The sequence below is a fragment of the Drosophila miranda genome, chromosome XL (genome assembly GCF_003369915.1).
Source record: "Drosophila miranda strain MSH22 chromosome XL, D.miranda_PacBio2.1, whole genome shotgun sequence".
NCBI lineage: Eukaryota > Metazoa > Arthropoda > Insecta > Diptera > Drosophilidae > Drosophila > Drosophila miranda.
The window spans coordinates 3,823,075-3,841,537 of record NC_046673.1 but is presented as its reverse complement, the minus strand read 5'-3'; the positions used below and the strand labels follow the sequence as shown (position 1 = coordinate 3,841,537).

Below are 18,463 nucleotides of genomic sequence, written 5' to 3'. Positions count from 1 at the left end.
TAAGCGCGGTAGTAAGGAACAGTGTTGAACAGAACACAAAAACATAATACCTGATCAGCGGTGCATGATCACTGATACGTTGTCCTGGTGAACGCGGCCAATTGGCAGATAGGTCTGGTGTCTAAACGCATACTCTATATACGATACGAGTTCCACTTCCTTGAATCAAGAAGCTGTTCTCATCTCCTAACAGCTGTTGGGAGTGTGGGAGGCAGTGTTCGAAAACCGCTGTAGAAGTATTGCATCATTGCGTGAAATTGAATGCTTGTGGTCCACTCAAGTCCTCAATCCTTAACTAACGGCACCAATCCATCCCAGCGTGACTCCTAAGATGGTTCCCTGCATAAAGCGGACATCGTCAGCACACTGGAATGCCATTAAGAAGGCCTCCGGCGAATTTTGATTTCGATTTGTTGGCCAGTTTTGGATCTCTTCTGTTTCTATTGTCGTTGTTGCCAGCCAATTGGCAGTCGAACAGCTATCCATTGAAAATAGAAAACTAATCTCCAATCAGGCGGATGGATCCCATGGATTGCTCACCGCGGGGAAGTAAGGGGGGTCAAGTCAATCAGTGGGGCTCTGCTTGCGGGTGGGCCGCGCTGGCCAAGACAGAGCGGCAGAGCGGCAGAGCGACAGAGAGGCAGAAGAGAAGAAAGTGTCAAGACCAATTTGAATTATTCGCTGGTGAAATTTAAATCATTTTCAAATTTAATTACCGACAAATAAACGTTTGACATTCCGGGGAGTTAGACATTCCGTCTGCCTGCCACCTGCTCGGCTGCTCCACCTGCCTGGGCGTGGCATGGTGGAGCATGAAGCATGAAGCATTCCCCCGTTGCCGCTGCCGCTGTACGCACAACCACCACTCCATCATGGGGTTGTTTGTCTGTGATCTTCATTAGCCTCTGCCCGGCTCCTGTTGTGGCCATTGCGGTCGGGTGGCCTGACCAAATACCCAACTCTGTTCATTGAGAAATCGGTGCGCGGACCAGCAGCTCGCCACAGTGGTGTGCAGAGAGCGAGGAAGCAGTCGAACGGTATTGGAGCTTGCCGATGGTACTGGAAGCCACCGTGCGACCACTGTGCAGAGCAGCGCTGCGCGGCGTGCGGGCGATAAAGTTGCCTTGGTTTATATGGGTTAACGGGTCCCCGCAATGGCGCTGCCACCGACCTACTTGCACCTAAACATCCTCCTGGCTCCCTCCATGCCAATCGGCAACAACCCTTGGCTTGGCCCATCCCATGCGTGAGCGGAGATTTCATTCATCCGCGCTCTCACACAAACATTGTCTGAAACAGTTATCTGAGAGCAGCAAAAGGAGGTGCTGAGAGAGCTGAAACTGGAGACACATTTCTTTCGCTTGCCTTTTGCGCTCGCTTCGTTTCGTTTCTTTCTGGATATACCCTTGCGGATGAGGGTATTCTGATTCTGACGCGATTTCTGCCACGCTGAGAAGGAAGCATCCCTGCCGAGTGGATACACACATGCATACATGCACACATTCATACGAGTATATACATACATACACATATGTACGTACCTTGTACTTGCACTTCGACAACATTTTTAAGCCCTCAGCTGGCGTGGAATCATTCGATCGATAAACAAATCTTTGTGCGAAGAACACTTTTGGGGCTTCATTTTCATAACGCAGCCAAAAGGGGTTGACAGCTGCCATACGGTTAAATGCAAAAATATCTCAGTTGTTTTTGGAGATATGTATTTCAGCCAGGTGATGAACATTGGATTGACTTATCCCAAACAGATTAAAATCTGACCTTTTTTTCGAATAGGTGTAATACATTTTGTTGGAGGTAACCCAAGCTGGTATTTAATTATACCTTAGCTAAATGATATCTACATACATATATCGAATGACTTTCTTTGGAAACTCAATTACACTGATCGATCTTGAAGGGTATTTAGAGCTCCGACCCAGAAGCAAGCCTTTTTTGTGGTTTTTGTTTCTTCGAATAAAAAGGCGCTTTTCATTTTAGTCCGTCTGGTCTGGGGCTGGAGCTGGAGTTGAAGACGAAGTTGGACGCAGAAGCCGGAACTGGCGGCCATGGCCATGGCCTAAACGCATCGCAACGCAATGCGACGAAAGTTGCGCCGTTTTTGGGCTGGCCAAACGAAACCAGACAGCAGAAGCTTCATCCATATGTACAAATGTACATATGTACATATGTACATGCATATGTATGTATGTACTGCTGATGCTGCTGCAGCAGACGCAAGCGGAAGAAGCGCTGCTGAGGATGTCCAGACCCGTCCCGTCCCGTCCCGTCTCGTCCCGTCCCGTGGCTACCTGTCCGCTGGATGGTAACGTGAAAATGCAGCGCAACAAGTTTCGCAATAAAGAGAAAGTGTCCAGATCTGGTGTTCTGGGGATCGTAAAGAATAAATTTGCGGGCTATTCAAATGTTTCCTGTTTCTTTCGCACATACTACACACAACTGCATGCAGCAGGACTGCCCCTTGCACCACACCACACCACACCCCTCGCCCACTTCAGCAAAATTTCATGAGCATCTTTCGCTCTCTTCGGCGAGAAAGTTGCCTTCGTTTGGGCCGGGACGAGTACGAGTACGAGTACGAGTAAGAGACCCAACACCGAGGAGACAGAGTACGAGGCGGCAGCAGCCGGGAAGTGCAGCCAGATTGGAAGACGCATCGGCCACGCGACAAGTGAAAACAAGATGCCGAACTCGAGTGCAATTGCCATCCAAAAATAATTCCCCAGCGGCCTGGAGCAGAGTCCGGACCCAAGATGAGTGCACAGTGAAACGCAATCATGGCAATAACAGCCACAGTGGTACATGCAGACATCAAAATTTTAATTTGTGTTTACATATTTGCACAGTGGAAGTGGAGAACACTCACACACACACATAGCCACATAGCAGAAGCTGAGAGAGAGAAAGAGAGAGTGAGTGCACAGTGGGCCACGCAATACGAACACACAGCAGAAGTGGGCAGTTTCCGAGTGCCAGTGCATGCGTGTGTGTGCGATCACGGAAGGCATTGACTGGACTTGGTCGTGAGCGGACGTTGCTGATGCTGCCTGCTCGTACTCTATTGATAAGAGCGGCAATCACTGTGCACAGCTTACTCACACCCCCGCCCACATCTATGTTTGTTAGAGAGTGACAGCGAGAGCGAGAGAGAGAGAAGGAGAAAGAAAGACCTCCGTCCGATGATTACATTCCAATAGTAAAACGAGCAGCAACACCAACAGCACAGAAAATCCCCACGAAAGAGATGCCCCAATAGAAGCCGCCAAGTGTGAGGAAGCAGCGGGAACAGGAATATGTACTTGCAGGAGAAACTTGCCAGCTAGAATTCATATACTCTAATTTTGTGTGACTCAAGCTAACATAGATGGATCGACCTATAATTTTCCCACATCTGCACATCTGCAACAGCTCGTTGCTTAACCATATTAAGTCGAAAAATAACTGAGACTAACACAACTCTACTGTATCACATTAAATTTCTATACCACTTAAAATAATTCGGCTAGCATATGTACATATCAATTCCTCATATTTTCTCGCCGTGGACTCAATTGGGACCCTGCTAGACATCTTCCTTTTTATGAGGTTGTATCTTATTAATATCCACTCTCTTAAGATCCGGAGGATTTGCTATGGAATTCTTTTCTCTCCACAAACTTCTCTCTAGTTAGGTTGAATCCACTGCCCTTATTAGTATTTCCGTCAGGCATCTCCTCTTCATCTCCAACTCTGTGTTTTTTACTGCTCTGACAATGAATCTTTCCGTAGCCTTGCAGTAAGACCAATAAATATTTTCTATTTGTTTTCCATTGACACTTGTGCTATGCACAAATAAGATCAATGCTAAAGCGAATAATATGAATAAATAATAAAATCAGCTTACAATGAGTAGACGCTATGAAGTGTAATGTTTAGCTCGGAAACGGCCAAGTGCTCAGCCCTGATGCGCCCGATAATGCACCAACAGCCGCAACAGAGAGCAGCCTTTCCACAGAACTCTGTGGCAATATGGGGGCTCCTCTTATCCGCAAAAACATCCGAATCCGTTCCGTTCCGTTCCGCTGCTGTGACTGGAGGCTGTGGCTGTGTCGCCGATTCCCTGGATGGCGCAGTGCCAGCGACAACACAACGGCAGCGACATCGCGCGTCCCATCCCAGCGGAATATCAAAGCGAGGAGCTCTCTCTGTCCTGGATCCCAGCATCGTCTCATCATGGTTTTCCTGCGCAAGGCTGCGCTGCTCCTTCTGGTGCCGCTGCTGCTCTTGGAGTTGGTCCACCTGTGCGGCGGCACTGGCACCCCCTGGCTGAAGTACAACAGTTACACGGACCAGGGCCGCAGGCGGTCGGATCAGCGCGAACGCTGTCCTCATGTGAGTGCCAGAGGGGGAGGAGAAGTGTGAGTGGGAGTGGGAGGGGAGGGGAAATACCCTAGAATTTCAATTTGGGTTGACGGACAGACGGGTCCCATCCCTGGTCACGCGCCTCTCCTAACTGGATCACTTTCTTTGGCAGCGTTTTGATTTCATTCTAAGCACAGCAGTCGCGCCACAGCAAAGCATCTCGAACGGCTCATCAATATGCCCAGCCATACCGCGGCACACTCAGACTCGCATGAGACTGTACAGGGCTAGAGATGACACTATCCGCGTGGTGCGGGGAGACACATAATCAAATCAATAAATCACCACATCAAACCACATCTATAACCATTCTTCCCAGTCAAGAGCACGAAATATACATACATATATCCTATTCCATTCATATTCACCTTTCCTTTAGTCACGCGCAGCTTTAATAAGCTTCCACTTCCCATTCACGAGCGATCACGAGCACCTACCATGTCTGATCACCTTCCCATCCATTCATGAGCATGGACCATCTCTAGCGCCACCGCCGAAAAGAATGAGTGGGACATAGAGAAACACAAGAAATGGGCTCACACTGATGCCAAAATCAATCACACTTTCTAAGTGGCTCAGACGTCGTCGTCGTCGTCTCTTGTCGCTTGTCTGTCTTTGTACCCGTACCCGCTCCTGCTCCCGATCCCGCTTCCTCTCCCTGTCCCTCTCTGCTGGCGACGGCGACAATTGCACTTTGTTGCAGGTGCACAAGTGCAGGCAGAAAGCCACAAGAAAACAATCAACAAAGAATAGACAAAAGACACGCACCTATGGTAGGCAGCGGCAGGTGCAGGTTGGGGCACGGGGGTACTGCATCAATCAGAGTCTGGCTACGACTACGGCTCCGGGTCCGACTCCGACTCTGACTCCTCAATGGACTGTCAGTAGTCAATCACAGTGACAGCGCTAACTGCTTTCGTCTGCTGTCCGCCGCCTGCCGCCGCTCCTTCGTAGCCAGTACTTCTTCGCTGCTCTTCTCTCTCGCCGTTAGTTCTACCCTTGAAGAAGGTATTAACAATTTTCTCTGATTTTGGCAACGCGGACAAGAATGCATTTCCGTACCTTTGTACAATGTACATATGTTTGTATGGGTGGGATCTTTTAGAACAGGAATAATCAGTGAATAAATTATTGATTATAATCAATAGGGGGAATCGATTATTCATGATTATTAATCATATGTAATATATGTTGAGAATTCAGCAAATCATTCTTCCATATAGCTTCCTGGCGATAGTACTGGAAAAAGTTGAAGTTTATGTTTCCATATGGTTTTAAATATCGAGAAAAAAATATGCAAAATATCACTCCGCTAAAATATGAACAATTGACTGAACACCAATATTTGGTAGAAAGGCCACTTGGAATGAAATCAGATGACTTTATCATATGGCTGACACAGGAACGGTGCATTTGAAAGGGTATCAAGCGGTCGTTCTCGACGCGTCGCGTTCCCACATTTCTTTCTTCTTGCTGTTGTCTTTGCCACCAACTTTCTATGCGGAGAGCAGAGAGTACAAGCACATACATGCATACATTTTTACTATGACCATCCCGATATCACTCTCACTCTCTCTCGCTCTCTCTGTTTCTCTCTTTTCCTGTAGGTACGGGCCATACGGAACTTCGATCTGGCAAAAATGATGGGCTGCTGGCACGTGGTCCAGTACTACGCATCCACGGAGGAGCTGCCGGAGTACGCCTGCATGCGCAGTCACTTCAGCTTCTCCGGGGAGGATCAGCATGTGGGTACACTGAAACCTTCGACAGCCTCCAAAAATTTTTGAAATTACTTCATTCTCTGCCAGATTACGATGAACTTCAGTTACATTTTCGCGGAGGATCCGCTGCGGGAGAAGATGCAGGGCAACATTACGTGGATGATACCAGAGTTCCAGTATCCCGGCCACTGGATGCATACCGAGGATATATGTTAGTGGGAAACAGAGTACAGAGTACAGCTTTGAGATATTGAAATTTATCCACTCCGCACAGATGAGGGCGTCTACAACACCTATGTGCTGGACACGGACTACCAGAGCTGGGGCCTGGTCATGCACTGTGCCGAGAAAAAGAAGCACACCAGGTACCTGTCCGCCCTGCTGCTGTCGCGGGAGCCGACACTGGGAGAGAATGTGGTCAACTTTCTGCGTGAGAAGCTGCCGCGCTACCACATAGACCTGTCCTTCATGTTCGACATTAATCAGACAGCCTGCGAGAACCTCATGGAGTCTAGCAGCGATGATCCGTTGGCCTACATTGTGAATGGGCGCAAAAATGAGAAGGAAATGTTTAAAATTATCACTAAGCAATAAATCAGAATACATTTAAATTTGCGCGCTTCTTTCGGGCGCCCTCTGACGCCTGTTGCATGGAATCACAGCAAAATGAAGCCCTGTGTTTGCCAATCACAGTGCTACGCAAAAGTTGAAGTAGCAGGAGAGGTAGGTTCTGCAGAAAAATTTGGTCCAGGGTGACTATTTAAGGTATAGTATATACTGTTCGTATATTTGATCAATTTCATCAATCTATTAAATTTCTATTCATATCCTTGGCACTCATTCGCTTTCAAATAATTTATTTTTGACGCGCACCTCTCGTACCCAGTCGATAGTATCGATGGCCGAACCGGTAAACGCTTTCTTTTTAGCTCTCTTTGAATCGGGTCCTGAATCGGTAGCAATAATGAGACTCATTCCTGACACACTTGCGTTTATTACCGTTGGCAACTTCAAATTTTTATGGATATTATAGGATATGATATAAGTCAGGAAATGTTTTTCCTCGCAGGCTATAATGAATGCAGAAACTAGTCAGTCTCTGTTTTAAAGCTATTAACGATATTTGGCAGTTAGTGGATATCTTACTGAGACCCAGAATATGAATCGATATATGTGTTTGTACAGGAAACTAATCAAACGTATTAATAGGTTTAAGACATGTCAATCTGAGAAGTCATTACTAAAGTTTCAAATTAGCTTGGAAAACAGAATTTTAATGTTAATGAAATTAAATAGGATATACAAATGTTCGTACTCGTAGCGGATACCTGTTGACCACACACTTACGTTTTGTTCCGCTTACACTTACTTTTTATGTTTTGACTTTATTTGTTCAAACCTTATTCATGAAAAAATAATAAAATTGAGTATTCAAAACTAGCCAATCTTGTAGAAAATTGATGTTTCAATCGGATAAAATTATGTTATCAGGTGTAAGAGTTCCAGCTAGTTAGTAATATCAAATCGATTATAAATATTGAGGAATATGGTTTCCAACCCTTGATGGAATACGATTAACTCATTGTAGACCATGGGGGCATTTTAATTTTCCACCGAAAATTAACGTATATTTTATCGTTAAGTCCGAAGTAACACTGATTTTCTTGCCATCATGTCTAGATCACAAATTTCATACTTCTCATAGTATGTTCTAGTATTTTTCAGTATATTTTAAGAATCGATATGGACTCACCCTCTTGCCCAATGAACCAATGTAGAAATAATGTAGAAATGCCCTTTTGAGCCATCCCAGCCCACATCAAATACTAAATCATAATCAGCATTGAATTCCTGATAATTCAATAATTACATATACATGTAGCGAGTATGTAGATAATTAAGGGTCTAGCTAGCTAGTAATATTCAACCGAATATCAAAAACGGGGAATAGATGCAATATAAATACAAATAATTCGTCAGTATATTTACGATATATTTTCAAATTTGTGAAGTAGTTTCGGTATATTTCTGATGGTCACCGTATATTTTATCGATAAATCCGCGGTCACACTGATTTGGTCCCACTATCCGTAGTTTCTGCGAAAACAGAAGAAAAATAAACTTTTCCGTGAGATTTGTTCGCACAAATTGTAAAAAATACAATCGATTGGTAGCGCGCTATAACTCCGTTCGTCCCCCACATATGTATCGCAGTGCGGCAGGCATATATGCCACAACAAACGCAATATTAAAGTTTCGCACGAAGAAGAAGAACGGACAGCAGCTATAATTGTAGATGTCTTGTTGTTGTTTCTGTTGTACCTGCCCCGACTCTCGCCATGACGCGGAGATGATGCTGCTACTGGGGCAACATTGAGGCAAAGTAAAAGTGGTTGAAATGTGTGTGCAACAAACTACGCTGCAGTCGATGATGCAGATGGCGACGTCCCAGCCCCATTGATATCGGGCGCGGGGTGGGGAGCATTTACTTAGGTGGAAAACTAACTATCGCCCAGAACTCGTGCGTGCCACAAAATTGCGCCAATAAGCAAAAGAGAGGCGAACGCAAACGCAAACATCGTTTGTTTTATTGCATTCCTCGCTCGCACACACACACACACACAAACAAACAAGCAAGCACCAAGCACTCACGCACACTGGGCAACTCTCATCTAGCAACACACGCGCACGCATATGCCCATATGTGTTCGTGTACATGCTGCAGCAACAGAGATTTTGTCTACTACTCTCACATACACACATGCATTTACGCAGCAAAACGCAGCACAACAAAACCACCACCACCTCTCCTCTCCTCCGCAAATGTTTTGCTTGAGGTAAGTCCCAACGTCAAGATGCAACACTTGCAACAGCAACAGCAGCAGCAGCAGCAACATCAACATCATAACACCAGCGGCCCGCAACAATTGCAACAAAGCGAGCAAAAGTGCAACAAATTGATTTGTGTGTTTTTTTTTTGTTTGGAGAATCCAATAAAAATTGGAAATCGTTGACAGTCCACGGTGTGCACTAGTGTGTGCTCGCTCCCACCCATCGCTGGCATACGGTCGCACGCTTTGTTGTGTTTTGCTGTTGCTGCATTTCTCTCGCTCCGCCCCAGGATGCTCCTGTTGTTAAATTTGTTGTTTCAGTGTTGCAAAAAGGTTAAGTTAATTATGCATTTTGTTCGCTTCCAGTGAGAATCCAAGACAGTGAATCGTTGAACCAGTCCAGGCCTCAGGAAGAGCACAAGGAAGAGCCAGAGCAGCAGCAGTAGTCGAAGAAGCCCGCCAAGATGTCGCGCTGGGGCAAGAACATCGTCGTACCGCTGGATTCCCTCTGCAAGGAGAAGGAAAACACCAACCGGCCGACAGTGGCCCGTTCCGTGGGCACCGTGGGCAAATGGGGCAAGATGGGATTCACCTCGACCCGCACCTACACACTCTCCGCCCTCCATCCGATGGCAGCGGCGGCGGCGGCCGCCGCAGCAGCAGCCAGTCCCGCCCAAAGCCCGGCCTCTACCTACGACCATGATCCGAACGACATGTCCGTGTCTGTGCCGGAACCGCCCAAGCCTAAGAAGTTCTTCAAGTCACGAAACGCCGCGCCGCCCGAGGTGATTGCCCAGATCATCCAGCAGATGCCGCACTGCGTCGACACGTCGCCGATGCGGGATCAGCATGCCGTGCCCGCCGCCCACGAGACCCTCAAACAGAAGCTGGCCAAAGGCAACTCCGCAGAGCGGAAGCGCAAATCTCCCAAGAAGAAAGCATCAACGCCTGCGACGCCCTCGACGCCAGGTGCGTTCGGTCTGGACAGCGACGGCATGGATACGCCGGCGGATCATCAGGAGGGTGGCGACGAACCCCGGTCGACCAAGAAAAAGCGACCCAAGGAGGAAAAGAAGCTCAAGCCGGAGGCGCCGCCATCGCGAATCCTGGGACGGACCCGCAAGGCGGTCAACTACCGTGAGGTGGACGAGGACGATCGGTATCCCACGCCCACTAAGGATCTAATCATTTCCAAGTCGCGTACCCCAACGGAAACGGTTACATCAGCCTCGGCATTGGCCGCCTCTGTGGCTGCCACCTCCACAGAAGCCATCACCTCGACAGCAGGCAGCAGTCCCGATTCTGGTCTAGCGCTTCCGCCCCCCATAACGGCGCCCAGTACCGCGGCTGCGTCTGCTACGACAACGCTGCCGCTGCCTCCATCCGCCTCCGCCACGAACCCCACAAGTGCATCCCGCACGCCGGAGCATCCGCCCATTGTGCTGCGCATTTCCAAGGTGAGTGTGGATAATCAGAGCCCTAATCCTTAGACCTGCCTTAAATCGAAGTTTTGTTTGTGTGGACACGGGTATTGGGGAATAAGAGCAGTAAGGACTGTTGAATATCTGGGGGAATGCCTTGCCTCGAGGCTTACCAAACTAAAAGAGTACTTTATGTTCTTGCAAAGAAGGTTGCAGCCGGAGGAGTCGGCTGCAGTCCGTCTCCGTTTATCTATCTGATTCGAGACGGCGACGAATCAATATTGGGAAACACCTGTGGAGCACAGAGCAAGATAAAGAGCCTTCAGAAGGACGAAAGTTCGAAATGGAGAAATGATCTGCTGATTGCAGACTAGTCGCTATAAAGATACCTATCTGTTTCTGTGTTTTATGTTGGTTTTAGGTTGCCACAGACGATCTTGAATAATGTTCTTTAAATTGATTTTTACTTGTACATAAATGGGTTTACCATCAAAATATTGGAATCTGAGATATCGTGATATCGTATCAGCTGCAAGTCTATACAGGCATGTCCTGCTATACATATAATCATATTCATGCAAGATTCGTTTACAATATTTAAAAATTCCACATTCCCAAATAGTTACATATATATGTATATAATGTTTTTCTTCGGCGTTCCGATCGCTCTCTTTTGTTTTCTCTTGCGGTTAATAAAATCAATCAGTAAAATCAGAATTAAAAATATTAATATTCCCACCATTAGTGGAGTACCCTCAAGATTTGAGAGCAGCCGCTCCGAGAGCGATCTCTCTCCTCTCTCTCTCTCTCTCTCTCTCTCTCTCTCTCTCTCTCTCTCTCTCTCTCTCTCGGGCTAGTTCGCTCACTCACCCCTCTTTTTGACGGCTCTCTTTCTCTCTCTTGCCAGTTCTGGCACCCGAGTGGGAAAGAGAAAGCGACAGCAACAACAAGGCAGTGTTAAATTACGCGCGCTTTTACATTAAACGGAGTTTTTTTTGTATTTCTTTCTTTCTTTCTTTCTGGGCTGCTTAGCGTTTTCTGTTTCTTGTTCTGCCGCTGCCTTCTGCTTCTGTTATTACCTTGTGGCTATCTTCTTTCGACAGTCAGTGTCGCCGCAGTTGTTAGCGGCAGTTTTTCAGACGCTTGGGGAAACGAAACGAAACGCGACACCGCCAGACATTTGCCATCCAAAGGGGAAGAGAACAGAACAGAACAGAACAAAAGTGGAGGAATCAGATGACACAACCCGAATTTGAATTTGAATTTGAAGTTGAGTCTAAAAACGGATCGAATTTTCAATCACTTTTGCAGGGCACTTCCCGCTTGGTCAGCACGGACAGCGAGGAGCCGCCCGGCAGTTCGCCAGCGCACCATCAGTACCAGCAGCAGCAGCAGCTCCTCCAGCATCATCAGCAGCACCACCTTCAGTACCAGAACCAGAGCCAGAGCCAGCAGCAACACCTGGAGGAGTCATTTGGAGCAGAGACTGGAACAGTGGGAGCGGGTGGTGTAGATAGAAGAGACGACGAGAGAGAAAAAGTTCCTGCAAATACGCCAAAAATCATTGTGAAACCCCTTCGACCTCCTGGGGCCGAGGGAACGGGTGCCGCCGCCGCCAGCTTCGAAGAGCAGCGTCTGCCAGAGGAGACAGAGGAGGACGCCGACGAGGAAGAAGAGGAGGAGGAGGAGGAAGAGCCGCCAGAGATCAACTATTGCACTGTAAAGATCTCACCGGACAAACCCCCGAAGGAGCGCCTGAAGCTGATCATCAAGACCGACGTGATCCGGCACGCCATCGCCAAAGCAGCCGCAGCAGCGGCAGCCAAAGCAGCCGGGGAGGAGACGCGCAGCGAAAAGAAGTCCAAGAGCAAGAAGCACAAGCACCTCAAGCACGCCCAGTTGGAGCAGCAGCTGCTCACCAACTGCAATACCAGCAACACAGCCAGCGGTGGAACAGTACCCAGTGCGACAGTCACATCGACAGCGACAGCGACAGCCACAGGCACAGGCACAGCAACGGCCACCGTCACAACGGAGGCTAACTCAGAGTTTAAGACGCCGTCACCCCACCTGGCCCTCAACGAGCCCCCGCACCAACAACAGCAGCAGCAGCAGACGCAGCCGATCCCAATCCAGCCTCATCGCGGCTCGGTGATTTCGCCCACCACACGCTCGGACCACGACTTCGACTCGCAGTCCTCGGTGCTGGGCAGTATCTCCTCTAAGGGAAACAGCACGCCGCTGATGCTGGCGCAGGCCGTGCAGGAGGACAGCTGCGTTATTCGGAGCCGGGGATCCAGTGTGATCACCAGCGACCTGGAGTCGAGCCAGCACTCGTCCCTGGTGGCGCCCCCCTCAGACATTGAGTCGCGCCTGGAGTCCATGATGATGACCATCGATGGAGGGTCAGCTGCAGCTGGGACGGCGGTATCTGATGTGGCACCGGGGCCGCTGCAAGAGGATATTCTGGCCGTTCTCCGAGGAGACGTGACCCGGATCAATGGAGCGGGAGAGGAGCCTCCAGCCGTGGAAGAGCCGCCGCCCAAGCGGGCCACGCGCGGAAGGGCTAGAAAGGCCAACAACAATGTGGATGCGGCACCAGCGGCGCCATCAACGGTTACAGAAACGCGGACACGCGGCAGGGCCAAGGCAGCGGATACAATTACATCGCCCGTGGCCGCGGCCGTGCCCGTGCACGTGGCCGTGCCTGTGCCTGTGCCCAAGCGGGCCACACGTGGCACTCGCGGCGCCAAGAAAGCGGAACTGGAGACGAACATGGAGGTGGACGAGTCCGGTCCGCTGGCTGGGACCGACCAGGAGGATGCCACGGCAACGGTCACGACCACATCCCTGCCGCGACGAGGCCGCAATGCCGCCGCACGGGCCAACAATAACAATTTGGCCAGCATCAACAACAACATCAACAAGATAGCCGCCAGTCTCTCGGCCAAGGCGGAGGCCAGTCGTCTGGCGGAGGGCGGGCCGACACCTGGGGCGCGCAGCTACGGGCGGAAGCGGAAGAACCAGCAGGTGACGCAGGTAGTGCCGCAGGAAGCGCAAGCGGGCGGCGAGGGCGCGGAGGACGCTGCTGCACAGCGGGAAGAAGAGGATGAGGAGGAGCAGCCTACGCCCGCCAAAATTCCGCACACCGATCCCGATCCCGAGCCCGATCACGACGCGGATGCCGATGCGGATGCGGACCACGATAACGAACCGGATCCCGATCCGGACCTGGACGAGGCCGACGAGCTGTCGAACAACTCGAACTCGAATTCGAACAACTCCTCGCTTCAGCACGACGGCTCCTCGTCGTCGCCCCCGCCGCGCGACTTTAAGTTCAAGGACAAGTTCAAGCGCACCCTCACCCTCGACACGCAGGTGGCCAATGCTAATGCAGAGGCCGCTGCGGCCGCCGCAGCAGCCGCAGCCGCTGCAGCGGAAGCGGAAGCTGCACCAGCAGCAGCAGCAGAAGCAGAAGCAGAGGGCGGGGCCACCTCGGCCGTTCAACCACCACCACCACCCGCAGAGACGGAGCAGCGAGGAGCCGTGAAGCTGGTCATTTCCAAGAAGAAGGGCAGCATCTTTAAGAGCCGAGCCCTGGTGCCCTCCGACCAGGCCGAGCAGGCGACTGTGGCCAAGCGGCACCTCTACAAGCACAGCTGGGACGCGGCCCTCGAGGCGAATGGCGGTGGCACCGGTAGCGATGCCAGCAATGCCTCCGCCCCCGGCGGCGTCTCCTCCACGGGCGGTAAGGACCATATGCTGCATATGCACCTGCTCGCCACCAAGTCCGATGGCGACTTCTGCGACAGCCCGTCCTCCAATAACAACACGAGCAGCGGAAGCTGCTCCTCCTCCACCCTGCGCGACGACAGTCCGAGCCTGGGCCTGGGACAGGGTCTGGGTCTGGGCAAGGTCTCGCGGAGCTCGGCCAAGCAGATCAGCATGCCCGCCGCCCATACCATGGTGGAGGGCTTCGACATGGACGCGGCCGAGGTGGAGGAGCTGGGCCTGGAGCGGGTCGTGGGGCTGAGCAGCGTGGGAAATCTAGTCGGTAGCAGCGGCAGCGGTCCCATTCGGGTGGACCGCAAGACCAAGGAGTACTACACGGTGGTGCGGAATGTTAAGACCGCCCACCAGATCCAGGAGATTGGCGAGTACCAGGAGATGGACGACGACGTTGAGTACATACTGGACGCCCTGCAGCCGCATAATCCCCCTGCAACGCGCTGCCTCTCCGCCCTCCAGCTGGCCACCAAGTGCATGATGCCCGCCTTCAGGATGCATGTCCGTGCCCATGGCGTGGTCACCAAGTTCTTCAAGGTAAGTAGTCCTGGAGTAGAAATGGAGACTGTATCATTACAATTTGTATTTATATCTGTTTAGGCCCTGTCCGATGCCAACAGGGATTTGAGCCTGGGCCTGTGCACCTCGGCCATCATGTACATCCTGTCGCAGGAGGGCCTCAACATGGACCTGGACCGGGATTCGCTGGAGCTGATGATCAACCTGCTGGAGGCGGACGGCGTGGGCGTCGGCGGGGCGGCCCCCTCTGACCAGCGGGCCAACTACGAGCGGAACAAGCAGAAGGTGCGCGAGCTGTGCGAGGAAATCAAGGCACAGGGCAAGGGCACCCACCTGAACGTTGAGTCCATCACGGTGGGCACGCTGGCCATGGAGACGCTTCTCTCGCTGACTTCGAAGCGTGCCGGCGAGTGGTTCAAGGAGGACCTGCGCAAGCTGGGCGGTTTGGAGCACATCATCAAGACCATATCGGACTTCTGCCGGCCTGTGATCGCCTGTGACATGGACATGGAGCGGCAGATCACGTGGGTGCCGGTCCTGCTGGACAACATGCAGACGGTGGCTCGCTGCCTGCGCGTCCTCGAGAATGTCACGCAGCACAACGAGGCCAATCAGCGCTACATGCTAACCTTTGCCAAGGGGCGGGCGGTCGACACGCTCTGTCTGCTGTACCGGCTCTGCAGCCGGCAACTGGTGTTGCATCCCTCTACCACAGAGCTGGCAACGGGCAGCAACAGCCGCAAGGAGCATCCGGGCGTCGCCATGCGCGAGCTTCTCATAAACGTGATGAAGGTGCTGATCAGCCTCACGCACACCTTCAACGAGGCACACCCCTCGTTGGGCGCCGATCTGCTGGGCAAGCGTGGGGACGTGATCGAGACGAGCTTCCAGCTCTTGCTGCTCTCAGGCAACTACATTCCGGAAAACTGTGTCTTCGAGCTGAGCATTTTGGTGAGTCTGCCGAGACCCCGCTCACACCCATTATACTGACCATTGTACTGACAACACCTCCATCTCCATCTCCACCAGGTACTCACTCTGCTGATCAATCTGTGCATGTACACGCCGCGCAATCGCACCCATTTGATGGAGGCGTTTGCCCCAGCCGAATATGTGGCGGACACTCCTCCGGTGCAGGGCAGAGTCAGTGCACTCCAGGCCCTGATCGAGTACTTTTACAAGTGCGAGGAGCTTGCAAGGTGAGATCAGGAGGAGACAGACCCCTTTGAGAAGGACAGAGATTTATACGTATTATTGGTGTTCCGCCCTTACAGATTGGTGGAGAAGAACACTGATGCCTTCCTGGAGAGCAACGAGACGGGAAAGAAGAAACAGGAGGAAGTCGAGGAGACGGTCAACAATCGTGAGTAGCTTCATCTGTGTGTGTTTGTGCCCCGGCAACCCAATCTAATCAAATCAAATCAAATCCCATCCAACAACAGTGCTTCAGCGCGCTGGCCACCACATGGAGCATACGCTTAAGGGCAGCTATGCGGCTATTCTTGTGGGCAATCTGATAACCGACAGCGAGCTGTACGAGGCAATAGTGCGGCGCCAGTTACGCGGCCACAGCTTCCGGGAGGTTGTCGGTGTGCTGGAGAAGTACCACACCTTCATGAATCTGACGTCCAGCGTAAGTAGTTCCCTCCTTAAGTTCCGTACTTCCCTGGCAGCTCTTGTGTAATCGACTCTCTCTACCAATCCATTCCATAGCTGGAGGCTGCTGTCGTGTCTCACATGAAGTCCACGAAGCGCATCATCGACAACTTCAAGAAGCGCGACTACATCTACGAGCATGCGGACGAGCATGACGACGGTCTGCCCCTCAACCTGGAGACAACCGCGCAGGACCACCAGGATGAGCTGGCGGCGGGCATTAGTGGGGACACGACCACTTCCTCCTCCACGTCCTCGTCGCCCACATCGTCGACGCGCGTGCCGCGCGTCTACAAGACATACAGCAGCCATAGATAATCGCTGTAACCGTGAGGGAGGAGGAGGAGGCGACAGCCTGCCACCAAAATATAAATCTGTTTGTGATTATGTAATTCGTTTATGTGTTTATATGCCGCCACTATATCTACTTGCGTGTAGTATGTGTATGTATTTGTGTATATGCCCCCTGCACTAAGCTTCGGATCAGCTACCATTATCCTTTACAGATATATAAATACATATATATGTATATATGGTTATATGTATAGCCGCGATTAGGATAGGGATAGTAATGTGAATGTGAATGTGTGAATATGAATATGTTTATTCGTTTCCATTAACCAAAAGTGATAGTAAACTCTTGAGCATGGTCAGCGTTTAAACTAAAACCCGAGACAGTAACCGGAAACCCCAATCGAAACGGAAATGATCGACAAAAATCGATCAATGCGGAATCGAACCCTCAATCGAAACGGAAACCAACCTGTAACCGAACTAGTACGATCCCGTAACCGAACCGAAATCAAACACGAAGCCGGAATTAATACCGAACCCGGACCCGAACAACACAAAGATCCAAATCCACTACTGATATGTGTACGTTATATAGTCATAAGCAATATTAGCCTAAACTAAACTACTGCTTACCGAAACATGTAAATATTGTTTAATCAGCGATTTTATCGAGTGCGTCTTAGTTTTTATTTGTAATGTGTTTTTTTTTACCTATTCGTACTCTTAAATATATTAAATACCTATCTCTTTTGTTGTAATCTTTAGATTACACATCTCAAAATATCCAGAGATGCAGACAGAGACCGCGAAAAAGAGCGAGACAGAAAGAGAAGTGTAACAAAAGCGAGCAAGGAGAAATTTAGGATTGCGTAATGTGCAAGAATAATGAGTTATTTTATTGCGTAAACCTAAACCTAAGCTAAAGAACACCCTACTTATAAATCTAAAACTGATAAATAAATATATATATATATCTATATATATATAAATAAATATATGTATGTGTACGTTTACAAAAACCACAAAAAATGTCATACCTAGGCTACAAAAATCAGAGAGACAGAAAGGCGAACGCGGGCGCGACGCAAAGAAAGAGAAACAATTTCGGGAACAAAATATATATTTATTTTGTGTTTTAAAATTTGTCGATAATATGAAAAAGTCTATATATATATATATGTACATATATATATATGTATATTAGGAGTACGTCATATATTGTTCTTGCAGAAAAACAGAAAGCAAAAATAAAACCAAAATAAAAATCATACAAATATGAATCTTATTGTAATTTGGAAAAGGAACAAAAATTTGGCTTGGTTTAGGGATGAAAGCTTGAGATATGGGACTACTGCAGTTCTTTGCTATTCTCCTGTAAGGGATCGTGAGAATATATTTTAACAGCGGAACCCTTCTCACCTTCTGATCTGTACATCATCTTGATTCACAGGCCAACATTTATTTTCAATATGTACATATGTATGTATGTATAGATCTACCTACTTATGTTATGATCTAATGTATCAAATAAAATACACAGATGATAAGGTAATACCAAAGACTATAAAAGACCAAGATGTTGCATGAGGTACAAATTCCTCATGTGGAATACGGGCGCGTGGGGTACAGGTACGCTTGGTACTGGAATTCTCTTTTAGGCTATCCTTCGGCTCTGACCGCGTTCCGCTGCCTACCTATGTATGTACTCGGGCTCGACTGTTCAGCTCGTCCAATCTGGCTTATATAAACTAATATCGTCGAGAGTGAAAAGGAAGTCGGTTTCGTGTTTTTTCCTACAAGTATTATGTTAATCATA

At 49.6% G+C, this 18,463-nt stretch overlaps 2 protein-coding genes across 2 annotated transcripts; both read left to right on the top strand.

The window, feature by feature from the left end:
* The first annotated feature begins 4,042 nt into the window (after nt 1-4,042).
* On the top strand, nt 4,043-6,753 carry LOC108165084 (insecticyanin-A). Its single transcript, XM_017301135.2, has 4 exons — nt 4,043-4,389; nt 6,027-6,164; nt 6,228-6,351; nt 6,415-6,753. The coding sequence occupies exons 1-4, from the start codon at nt 4,231-4,233 to the stop codon at nt 6,732-6,734; spliced, it is 741 nt and encodes a 246-aa protein (XP_017156624.1). The 5' UTR covers nt 4,043-4,230; the 3' UTR covers nt 6,735-6,753.
* A 1,439-nt stretch (nt 6,754-8,192) lies between these two features.
* On the top strand, nt 8,193-17,509 carry LOC108160252 (protein wings apart-like). Its single transcript, XM_017294119.2, has 8 exons — nt 8,193-8,977; nt 9,338-10,428; nt 11,704-14,715; nt 14,779-15,648; nt 15,727-15,896; nt 15,972-16,060; nt 16,140-16,330; nt 16,411-17,509. The coding sequence occupies exons 2-8, from the start codon at nt 9,436-9,438 to the stop codon at nt 16,669-16,671; spliced, it is 5,586 nt and encodes a 1,861-aa protein (XP_017149608.1). The 5' UTR covers nt 8,193-8,977; nt 9,338-9,435; the 3' UTR covers nt 16,672-17,509.
* Nucleotides 17,510-18,463: the final 954 nt, after the last annotated feature.

What these genes read in the sequence shown, in the direction of transcription:
- LOC108165084 (XM_017301135.2), top strand. Translation starts at nt 4,231, where the DNA reads ATGGTTTTCCTGCGCAAGGCTGCGCTGCTCCTTCTGGTGCCGCTGCTG. An exon ending in TCTCCGGGGAGGATCAGCAT is followed by an intron (nt 6,165 to 6,227) that starts GTGGGTACACTG and finishes ATTCTCTGCCAG; the next exon opens with ATTACGATGAACTTCAGTTA. An exon ending in GATGCATACCGAGGATATAT is followed by an intron (nt 6,352 to 6,414) that starts GTTAGTGGGAAA and finishes CACTCCGCACAG; the next exon opens with ATGAGGGCGTCTACAACACC.
- LOC108160252 (XM_017294119.2), top strand. Translation starts at nt 9,436, where the DNA reads ATGTCGCGCTGGGGCAAGAACATCGTCGTACCGCTGGATTCCCTCTGC. An exon ending in TGGTCACCAAGTTCTTCAAG is followed by an intron (nt 14,716 to 14,778) that starts GTAAGTAGTCCT and finishes ATATCTGTTTAG; the next exon opens with GCCCTGTCCGATGCCAACAG. An exon ending in AAGTGCGAGGAGCTTGCAAG is followed by an intron (nt 15,897 to 15,971) that starts GTGAGATCAGGA and finishes CCGCCCTTACAG; the next exon opens with ATTGGTGGAGAAGAACACTG.